An 11,520-nucleotide genomic window follows, 5' to 3' on the forward strand; every position below is an offset into this window, starting at 1 on the left:
TCATTAACGAAATTAACGAAATGCTACTAATCTGATTTTAACAATAAACCGACGATATATACTACCGGTATTTACTTTTCCATTTAACTTTAATTGCTTACTCTTTCGCTTAAACGATCTTTCCTATGAGTAGGCAATCGTTTTCAAATGAATCGACGACAATAAAATTTCGCCCCAGGGTGTCGCATCTAAATTGCATATGCGTTGTATTTTTAAACACTCTGCGTGCACGTTCCTATGTAAAAAAAGAAAGAAGATGCAATCTACACTGCCGAATGCAAAATTAAATTTAATGCATTCACCACGCATTGACCACGTTCAAGCGTAGACTTTAGTCTATCGTTACCCTAAACGCTCTTCCTTTTTTCTTTTTTTCTCAACTTAATATCGTTACGAACTAAGCGGCATTTTTTTTACATGTTATACGCGATTCATTAAATATTAGCGGCTCCCCTCTTTAGTAACAACAATATAACATTACGAGTATACGTAAGCTCGCTCCAGAGAAAGTTCCGCGGATTATCGAGTTTCTCTTTTTCAATATAATTTCACAAATCCAAACAACGGTTTCGTCGTTACATAATTTTATCTTCGCCTCGTACGTTTTTTTCCTACACACTTGGGCAAACTAACATTCTATAAAGTTATCAATAAAAATTGTTTGGACTTGTGAAACGACTCAACTGCGAAAATCCGCCCAGGCCTTTTTTTGTACTGATATATAAATCTATATATTTTATATTAGAATTTAGAGAGTTATTCGATTGTTCAACACGAGGTAAAATACAAGCGATTCGTGAATGTTCATCAGAACGTGAGAAAAATAATTTTTCTCTCTTTTCTCTCCCGCTCTCTCTGTCTGTCTGTTTACATTTACTCTCTCTATATATATATTATTGATAATATAGATCTTTATAAAAATTCATCGACAAATACATTGTTGCAAACATTGATCAGTACATTAATTAACGTGTTTCGCTTCATAATAGTTTAGGATCAAATGATATGTCATCAGTTATCAACAACAAATTAACAATATCTTAACAAAATCATGAATAAAGTCGATGTTTAAAAGAGAAATTATTCAGTAACCATTTGTAAAGCATAAACAATAAGCATTAAAAAAGGCCTGTCAAAACTCATGTACCCCGTCAATGACTAGCTTAAGGTATTATGCATATATATATAATTATATATATATATATATTCTTGTTTTGTTTTAGCATAAACGTCACAATGGCATTGCATAGTTCCTTAAAATTTCTGCAAAATGGATCGCTTAATTACTGTCCATAGAGTCCAGTATATTTCCCAATTTATACAATTTGCTGACTGTTAAAATAACTTCTCTCAAATCTATGAACAATTTTGTGCTCTTAAAATGATTTCTACCAAAAAATGTTAAACAATTTATTTGCCAATGGAAGTTAACGTGCAAATACTATGTGTATTTTAAATAATTTTTTTTTTTAAAGGGAATTAAAATCCAATTAAAAATGTTTAACACAGTCAGCAAAGATATTTAAAATAGAAAAGATAGAGAATGCTCACAAATGATAATGAAATATATAAGAAACATGCAAAAAATTTAATTGATCTCAAAATCTGCACTTTGATTAGTCTTTCCTTATCTTATTATCCTTGACCCTGTACTTGTTACCATAGTTTTTTTCTTTTTTTACTGCGTACTTTCTTTCAATCATTGTTAGCAATAGTAAGGTACTACAGGAACGATTTGTAAATTATATATACACAGATAAACGAATTGCGTGTACGAATGCAGTTCAACGAGAAAATCGATACAATTCTTGTACGTAATATACGAATGATTCGAACTAGGAATTTCACTCTCTTTTGTACTAATAACAAAAGAGATAGAAACCACCTAGGATAACTTCTCAATAGTTGCAAGTAAGCAATTCAATTGCAAAAATTTTGTTGGACTAATTATGAACATTTGTCTTATTCCGAAAATGGGACAAAACAAATATGTTTCGAAATGATATTTTTGCAATTAATGATATTCGGTGTAAAAGATTTTAGAACGAAAGCGGTTCTTTACAATTTCGAATAATTTTAAAGTTATTTTGAAACGTTAATACTACTGCGCAGAATTAGTTATAAGCTTCACAATGATTAAATAACGATCCGTCTACAGTGAGAATTGTTATACTACCATAGATAGTCAGCAAAAAATTTGATTGTTCGGATAACAACGAGCTGTTTTGTCGATGACTGTATGCCACATAATTTACTTACGATCTATAATCCTTACGTTATGGCGTTGCTAGTGATTCTCACATCACATTGCACGATAATATATATACGTATATATGTATATATATATATGTATGTATATTTATACAAAAGTAATTCATTTTGTACATACTTTCACAAATGAGGGCGTTTCATGTTTCAACGTGTTCCCGTGCCAAATATATCATTATATACGATACTCTCCATTTCCAAATTTCGTTTTCGTTTTTGTTCTTTCGGTCGTTGACCCAGCATCGAACCATGCTGTCTCGTACAGAATCTCAGGAAACACTAAAATTTTCAACACACCGACGTAGACACGAGTCGAGAACTATGCGATGCTCGTAATCTCTCACAAAATGCACGTTTCGTGATCCAATTTAGTAGTTTTCAGGCCTCCGAGGACCTAGACAGTATGTATTCGTAAAAACAAATGTAGAACTTAATTGTCATCAACTACATATTGAAAGCACCTACAAACGTGAAATCGTATTGCACCATCGTAGTTCATTGAAAAAGAAAACGTTTCTACGTCGAAGAAATGTTTATACAAAGCGATAAAACGCACAAGCTGCACTGCCACAATTGATATCGTCTGCACCTTTTTCCCTTTTTATTGAATAGTACTTGGCACAACAGTCACTTTACTATATTGCTCATCTGACTGTCCGGTAGCAGTTTGTGGCAGTGGCTTCTCAAACCTCTCGTGTTGTACATACGGCGTTGACGTCCTATGTTGATCTAGCTTTGGGTTCTCTGCTATAGTAACGTATCCAGTACTCTGTTTAGTCACGATAATCGGTTTTTCCACATCCGATTTTGGACTTGGCTTCGTACTGGCCTGCCAACACAAGGGATACGTCGTTGTGGTGTCTTCTCCCGTTTCGTCCTCCACTACTTCCGTAACAGGAGTTTCCGGTTTCCCTCTCGGTTGCTGTTGTAACATTTGAAACACGGAACTCGCGAGTACGTACGGTTGCGATCCATCGATCGTAGAAGTTTGAGGCACGCTAGTCTTCTGTGAAGGATCCAACGTGGCTGCTTGAAGGTTTGACTTCTTCGAGATTTCAGGAATCGAGGATACCGATACGTACGGTTTGGATGAAGAATCTAGCGTGGACGCCAGAGTGGTTGGGCTTGCGAAAGAAGAAACAAACGGTTTATTGCACGAATCGGTCAAAGAAGTTGCTGCAAACGGAGTGGACATCGTCGTGCTCCTTGTGCTGTCCACACTGCTTAGGGTAAACGGCTTCTTCAGCGAATCGATCAAACCTGTTTGCACGTATGGTTTAGAAATATTTTCAGAAGTTGAAAACGGAGTTAACGATTCCAGTTTAGTTGGTTTGTTTGATTCTGTAAACGTTAACTCGTCCAAATCACGTAGAGAATCGATAGTCTTCTTATCCTTTTGTTTCTGCTCCAAAGCCGCCAATGATATGTACGGATTCGTAGACTTGATAGGTATCAGTGTGCCCGCAGTGGATTCCATTAAATCACTGTCAACATCCTCGGACTTTGACTTTACAGACTTAGGGACCGTTCCTATGATACTGTAGCCACCCGCAGTTGCAATTTCCTTCGGAACAGGACTTGGATTACTGGACAGTTCCTCCGACGACGGCATGCTAATGTAACCGGTCGAGGACCAAGTATGTTGCGAGGTTGTATAACCTGTGCTATCAGTTAAATTCGGCGTAGATCGCGCTAGAGATAATGTGTCTCCCATAATGGGCTCCCCAGATTTTGTAACTTTGACATACGAATCCCAGCGTGCTGTTTCCGCGGTAAATCCTGGCCTAGTGATCCCAACGTTTCTCTGGCGTAGACTTGAAGATTCCCAAGCTGGTAACGTTTCGAGCAATTTATTGGGTGACACAGGCATCGGATCTATCTCTGTACCGCTATCGCTCGAAACCTGAGAATCCGACGTGAGCGAAGACGTAACAGATTCTTGTCCAGTCGAGCAGCCACTTGAATCAGCAGAAGACTGCCGTATATGTTGTTCGCCCACCTTCTGAAGAAGCTTCTATAACCAAAAAGATATGCATATACATGTATATATAAGGAAGAAATTTTTATTTTTTATTGTTAATATGATTGGCTTATTCTTATATGCATACCATATTCGGTGCCAACCCTGGTGGTAATTTGACTTCAACGTCTTGCATAGCTTTACACTTCAACCACATCCTATGATAAATAGAAACGTACGTAAATAAGTTTCAATTGCTATACAAAACGATTTATAGAAAGAAATTATACTTACCGCTTCGATACATGTGCAAGACAAAGGAGAATCGCCACAATACTAACACCTCCTATAACCCATATTATAACCCACACGCTAAACGATGGTCCTATAACGCAATAGAATCGGTAAATAATTGTTTTCAATTATAAGAGAAAAACAAAGCAATCAGATATAAAGTTACCATCACTATAACAGTTTCCTTCACCAGGTTCAGACCACGGACCTTTCAAGTGCAAGTTATTCGATGCAACGTTAACAGCCCTCACGCGAAATTGATATAATCTTTCTCGACCTACAGTTTTGCAGTCGGGGATAGGTAATTGTGTCTCTGTAACATTTATCAACAAAACGTTAGAGATGGGAACACGCTAGGGATGGGAAATGTATTTATCATTCAAAATGTTACCTGTTCCAGTGCTATTTTGTATTTCACCGTCGCTCGAAGATATTTCATAATAATTCAAGTAGCCAGCGGCGTACTGAGGTTTCTTCCATCTGACAATTACTTGACTTGAATTCATAAAACGAACATTAGGTAAATTAATCTTTCCCGGTATTCCGATCTTCGTAATTTTATGGATGACAGGTGAGTTCACGCTGCAAGATACAGTGCACGCTGCTACGCTAATACTATAATTCGTATGCGCCGACAAGTTTTTCAGTTCGATATGATTCGCCTCCTCAACCTTTTGCGCACGGCCATTATAATAAACCTCGTAATATCGTAATACACCGTTCATCGCTTCCGGTGGTTTCCATGTGATGTACATTGTCGTATTCGTCACGTTAACAATTTTCACGTCTTGCGGTGGAGTAGTTGGTGCAGCTTCAAGCGTTGTATTATATAAAGGATCACTATGCAATCCTTCCCCGCTTTTGGTTAAAACAGCAACGACCAACCTATAAGTTGTATACGGCTTCAACTTGTTTACGATGCCATGAATAGTATGAGGATCAGCTCTAATCGTCCTATTGAGTTTCGGTCCTTTGCAATTCAAATTATACGGCGAAACGATAGGACAGTAATAAATCTTAAATCCCTCTACAATTCCAATCCGATCCGAACAATCTAATTTCCAACCAACTTCGATGAAATCCGAAGCAATGCGATTTATCCAGACAGATTTCATTTTGCCGACGACTTTGTTATGTATTACAGTGCATGACGCCCATATCATGCCACTACTACCCTTTTGTGTGTTCACAGAAATCGCAAACTGATACACTTTATCGGAATCCGGCACTGTCATATTGTAAATCGTTGTATTTCTTGGTACATGCACCCAATCCAGATAACCCTATAAACAGCCCAATTAATAGTAACACTTTATATTAGCAAAGCCAGTGCAATCAATAAATACGTTACAATACGTACATTACACTGATAAGGACGATCGCGTTCGTTATCACACCAAAAAATGGTATAATTTGTGATTTCTTTATTCATAATAGGTGGTTTCCATGATAATTCATATAAACCTCCGTCAAACGCAATTTTTGTAAATGCTATCGGTTCATGTGGTACTGTAATGTGAACGCATTATTACTCATTACATAAATAATCTATAAATTAAGCGCTGAATAGTTTCATTTCATTTTTACGATCTTACTTTCGTATTGACTAGGTACAAAAATTCTAGCACGATCTTTACTAATTCCGACAACATTTGCCGAAACAATCTCAAATCTGTAGTTGCTGAAACTAATTCCCTTGAACTTGGCGTAAGTCCCCGTAGTTTCGTTCGGAACAAGTGACACTTTTCGCCCATTTTCTTCGACATGATCAATCGTATAATTGAAATGGTCTCCATTTGTTAAGTACTCCGGTATAGGTTGCCAATATAAATATACATCCCTGCTAGCACTGTTCTCTGCTATTTCAAAGCTTCCAATATCGGTTTTTGGAGGTCGGCCAGGTACTAAAATATCAAATACATCAAAATGCAAAAATCATTTCAGGAAATACCTAAACGTGAGATTAAAATTACAGGGGATACAACTTACATTTAGGCGATGTTCTGAAAGTAACGTCGCTAAACTGACTCCATTTATCTTCCCCCGTTGCGACGGCACTTCTCATAAAAACTCGTACGTCATATGCAGTGTTAGCATACTCCAAACCGGAAAGATTGTAATACTTCTTGTTTGAGTGAATATCATTCGTAATATTGATTACCTATTTAAGTTCATTATCAGTGAGCGTGCCTTTCATTATCAATACATTAGTATCATTATCAATATAATGTAGTATCATATTACCTGCCAAGTTTTCCGATGATCCCATTGATTTTGATACATGATTCTATGATATAATCCAGGTGGAAAATTTTGCATTGGATAAGGCACACTCCAATGCAATAATGCACTGTCGCATGTCTTATTAATAACTGACAAATTAGCTGGTTTTGTAGGGATAACTAGAAGCAATCACATGACGCTAGAATTCGGACTACTTTAACAATAGCAAAATTAAATAAATAATAAATACAAACCATGAGCATAATGATGAAACTTGTATGTAAAATTGGCGTTCCCCAAAACGTTTTCTACGTTTAATATAAATGTGTAATATTCGTAAGGCTGTCGATAAATTGGATTTGTAGACGGGTCCCACAGGCATGAATTTTGCTTTTGATGTTCTTGCGGACATGGATATAATTTTCGACCTCCCGCTCTTCCCGGCAGTTTAAACACAAGTGTAAATCTCGTTGTAACATAATTCTGGACGGGCACCCAAGTACATGATATATTTTCCCAATTATAAGATATACAGCTAAAGTTATGGGGCTCCTGAGGTTTAACTGTTAATAATTAATAAGTTACAATTAATAACTCGATCATATTTACGCAATTCCTTAATTTAAAGTAATTTGTAATAATCCTATATTATAGTGTTATATTTTTAAAAAATACTTACAGCCAATTACAACTTTATTCAAACAAACTGGTTCGTGTGGCTTGTTATGATTATTTTGTAGTCTTAATTTACAATAATACATGTCTTCTGCAGGTTCTGGTTTCTCTACATATAGTGATATAGTAGTTTCATTAACAATTTCTATAAATTCTGGTAATATTTCTTTCTTGTTGCGAGAAAATACAAGATCTGAGGCATTTTTCCCAGGAAATTTAGCATCAATAACTGTTTGATTCAGTATACAAAGTATTCTCAATGGCTGGCCATATTCAAGAACAATGTCACCTTGTGGCCAAGTTCCTAAAAGAAAAAATAGTTAAATTGAAATTAGATTTGCATTTCCAATTATTGTATAATTTTTAGTTTAAATGAAGTACTTAATAGAATATACAATTGGTGTACTCCAAATTTTAGTCTATACTGTACATCTAGTGTATTAAATATAGATATGTGCATTTAGCACCAAGACTAGAATTCCAAAAGGAGAAATAAGATGCGAGTATTATTTATAAACCCAGCTGCAGTAGTAAGTTACAAATGCAATAATAGCATGAGACCAATTTGAATCTGTTTCTTAAATTCATTAAGCATGCATTTCTTTAATTAAAAGTGATAGTATTTTGTTGATTAAACTTACTCCCAGGTGTTTCTAGACCGATTGCACATTGATTGGAATCCGCACTGCATAGTGTTGCACATAATAATAAAACAATGAGAGGGGTTAAAAATATTCTCCAAAAACAATTCCTCCACTGTGTACCGACTCTTTTTGTAATCGGTAATGGCAGACTTTTATCCGCTTTAACTCTCCATAAATTATATATAGAACACAAATAGCTTTGTGAGATTTGTTTGCGTTTTTCACAATACATTATATCACAATTACAATTAGAATTAACATCTTTGCTTAACATACAATGATTAACTGAACATATATCAGACGAATACTTAATAGTTATTGAAAATTCAGCTGTGTCACACAGATCATCTTCTATCCTATTAATAATGTCTACCTTTTGAGGGAGACAAATGGTACTTGTTACACGTGCACTATTATTTTCACATTTCTCTGAACCACAGCACAGAGTCTCTGTTATTCTACACTCGTTTGAACATTTATTAACATTATCATGCTTTAATGCACTTTTAAAGCCTGGTTGTGAGAATTGAAACATTTCTTGTCGAAGTCTTTTGGGATCTGCTTTGGTTGAAGACATCTTGTGCTCCCATCACTAGAAAGAAATAAAAAAGTATTGCATTCTCATTGTTTAACAAAATGTTAACATTGCTGTATATATTTTTGCAATGCGCATGTGACTGTCGGACTCGGACACAGGAAACAAATGAACTCTTGTGTACTGTTCAAAACAATTTCTCATGGAATGAAAATTAGCCATTTAATAACTTAAATGAATCCGGTACTTATTTGAACAGTACATAAAAGCTAAAAGCCATAAGATTTGTGAAAAAATATTTACGTTGTAATATACTTACAGTTTTATAATGCTTATATAGATTTTGATAGTCTGATTAGTAGTGGTTTTGTTAATAGCGAAAATATAAAATGCACAATAATCTAAAATAAGGGATGAAATATATCAAGATGCCATGCAACAGTACAGACAATATCGAAGCCAAGCTACAACTGAATCGTTATGTTTAAGGAGTTGAATATAGAACTAGAATCAATAAGATGAAATAAGTAAACTACTGATTGATAAATTCCAGGTCATAAGATTATCATCTCTCATCATTTTTATGTTATACTTCCAGTAATTCCTAATGAATTGTAAATAATTCTACCTTTTAACCTGATTAGCATTCGTGCCATTAAGTAATTAAACAAAAACATTTATATTAAAAAAAGTGAGATATAATAAGGTATAATGGTTTTTATGTTATGATTCCAGTAACTCGTTCTGAACTTTACCTTCCAGCATGAATAGCCTTTCTGTACACTAGAGATAGTTATGGTAGGTATTGAGCAATAAAATGAAAATATTTAGAATAAAGAAAGCAAAGTATGCTTGATATGCGTGTTATAGTTGTAGGCAAATATAGCGGACAATACAGTACCATGGACATGTACTTTAAATTTTATTTATGTAGATGTATTGAATTGATACTTTCGTATGCTATGATGTTACACCATAGACGCATACCAAATGAGAAGAGAAACAAACTAAAATCAGGGAGATAACTTGCTCAGATAAAAGATTGTGGGATGAATTATTCATTCAGTAGATTGAATACCATTGTTTGATATATAGCTCACACAAGATTTTGCGAGGGTTTATGTTATTACAGCCCTAAGAATAAACCACTCCTTTTAATGGATATAATATATTAACTAGCAAGATTGATCATTTTAAACTCATTATAGAAATTGTTATAAATTTTATTTTGCAAAAAGGTCTACACATGGATTAAATCCACTCAAAACTATACAGTGCAACAGATAGTGATAACAATGTGTACAAGGAAAAGTACTTAAAATATAATGTTAAATAAATAACGTGTATAACACCCTATTATTTGAGAAAAAAACGTTTTATAAATACAAACACATACATTTATATATACATATACGTATACATGTAATGCAGTAACTTCAATTCAAGGAAATAAGAGTACAACAGCAATAAAATAAGAACAAATCGTATACGCAAGTAATATAATCTACTATATTAGCATAATTTTGATAATTTCCTAACAAATCTTATTTATCGTTAATTGTTGTTGCTGTTATTTACTGCAAGAATAATTATCGAGTAATAGGAAAGCTGATAAGTCGAAAACAGTCATCACGATGGTAGTGTTAGTGAGAAGGGGAAAAAAGAAAGAATACATACACATGCGCGTATAAAGACACGTATATGTATATATATATATATATATAGCTGTACATCATTGGTAAAGAAATTATTTAGTACAATACGGCAGAGTTATTTCTACTATGAAACTATGGAGCATTCTTGGAGATATTTGAGACGCGTATCACGTTAAAAGCATTACAATCGTTTATTTACGAGCATACGCTGTACCCACGGCGTAACGCGTTCCATGTAGATGCCAGTATCTCGTATTCTGCCTTGTTGCGCGTATGTATGTCCGTGTAGCTTCACGCAAGAGTGTATGCGATCTCATGAATGCTGGCCTCACATACATATTACAAACACATTGAACAAATGCATCGTACATAATGTACGAAACGTCGCAGCATGTTCTATCTAGCGTGTAGAAAATATGTGTTTGATCAACCAGGAAAGTAAATCGATCGAAAAGCGCACGCTTATTTCACAGAAAAACTGACCAATACGACATATTTTGCAGGAACTGGGAAAGTCCAAAGCAGTCATACGTGGGTGCCACTCGTTTTCAGCTACTCACCGTCAGCAAGCAATCGACGAATTTCTGCAGATCCCTCATTGCACTGGCATGTATTCTAAACCGTCTCCACACTACTTCACTGAACTTAACACACTACGAACGGTCGAACGCAAACCCGTTTTACCCGCTGGGTATATCTTCTGGTCACCGTAACACGTTCAAGACTAAACTTGAGCCCTCGTGAACTGCTAAGACAGTCGGCACGGTATCACGAGTCGCAGCTTCCACGCACGAGTCGCAGCCGCATAAATTGGCCGTGTCACTTCATATTTGCGAAAAAATTCTGTTTACATTCGCCCAGAGGAACCCAGAAATAAATATATATGATACATATTCTGGGTAAAATACGTCCAATCAATCGACAGTGGTACCAACATGTCAATGATTCTTTGCAACAAATTCAACGCCGGGGCAAAAACGATTACGCAAATTCGTTATATAATTCGGGAATACACAAAATCCCGGAGATATTTTTGATTAGACGTATTTAGCGTTTCAAAACAATCGGGAGATAAAAGCATAAAAATCGAATCTTTCAGATGTTGCAACTTGACGACATTGACTGACGTCACAAGCGACAAGCGCACATTCTTGGAAATGTAGGTGCAGGCTTCATTGTTGACCGCGATATCTCCTAATAGGCGCCGCTTTTAAAATTAATCCTCAATTTGCCGTCATGTTTTGGGTTCTAAAATGCAAACTCAAT

At 35.4% G+C, this 11,520-nt stretch overlaps 1 protein-coding gene across 2 annotated transcripts; it reads right to left on the reverse strand.

Moving 5' to 3' along the window:
- Window positions 1–1,815: 1,815 nt before the first annotated feature.
- Window positions 1,816–11,434, reverse strand: Dome (cytokine receptor domeless). 2 transcript variants are annotated; one of them, XM_076895932.1, is made up of 13 exons: window positions 10,815–11,434; window positions 8,062–8,656; window positions 7,425–7,724; window positions 7,000–7,308; window positions 6,767–6,924; window positions 6,512–6,683; window positions 6,118–6,426; window positions 5,883–6,031; window positions 4,914–5,805; window positions 4,689–4,835; window positions 4,523–4,613; window positions 4,377–4,446; window positions 1,816–4,282 (listed from the first exon to the last, which is right to left on the reverse strand). In XM_076895932.1, the coding sequence occupies exons 2-13, from the start codon at window positions 8,639–8,641 to the stop codon at window positions 2,870–2,872; spliced, it is 4,590 nt and encodes a 1,529-aa protein (XP_076752047.1). In that variant the 5' UTR covers window positions 8,642–8,656; window positions 10,815–11,434; the 3' UTR covers window positions 1,816–2,869. The 2 variants fall into 2 exon arrangements, with proteins under 2 accessions (XP_076752047.1, XP_076752048.1); XM_076895933.1 differs by lacking the exon at window positions 8,062–8,656.
- Window positions 11,435–11,520: the final 86 nt, after the last annotated feature.

The sequence above is a fragment of the Xylocopa sonorina genome, chromosome 5, assembly GCF_050948175.1.
Source record: "Xylocopa sonorina isolate GNS202 chromosome 5, iyXylSono1_principal, whole genome shotgun sequence".
Taxonomy (NCBI): domain Eukaryota; kingdom Metazoa; phylum Arthropoda; class Insecta; order Hymenoptera; family Apidae; genus Xylocopa; species Xylocopa sonorina.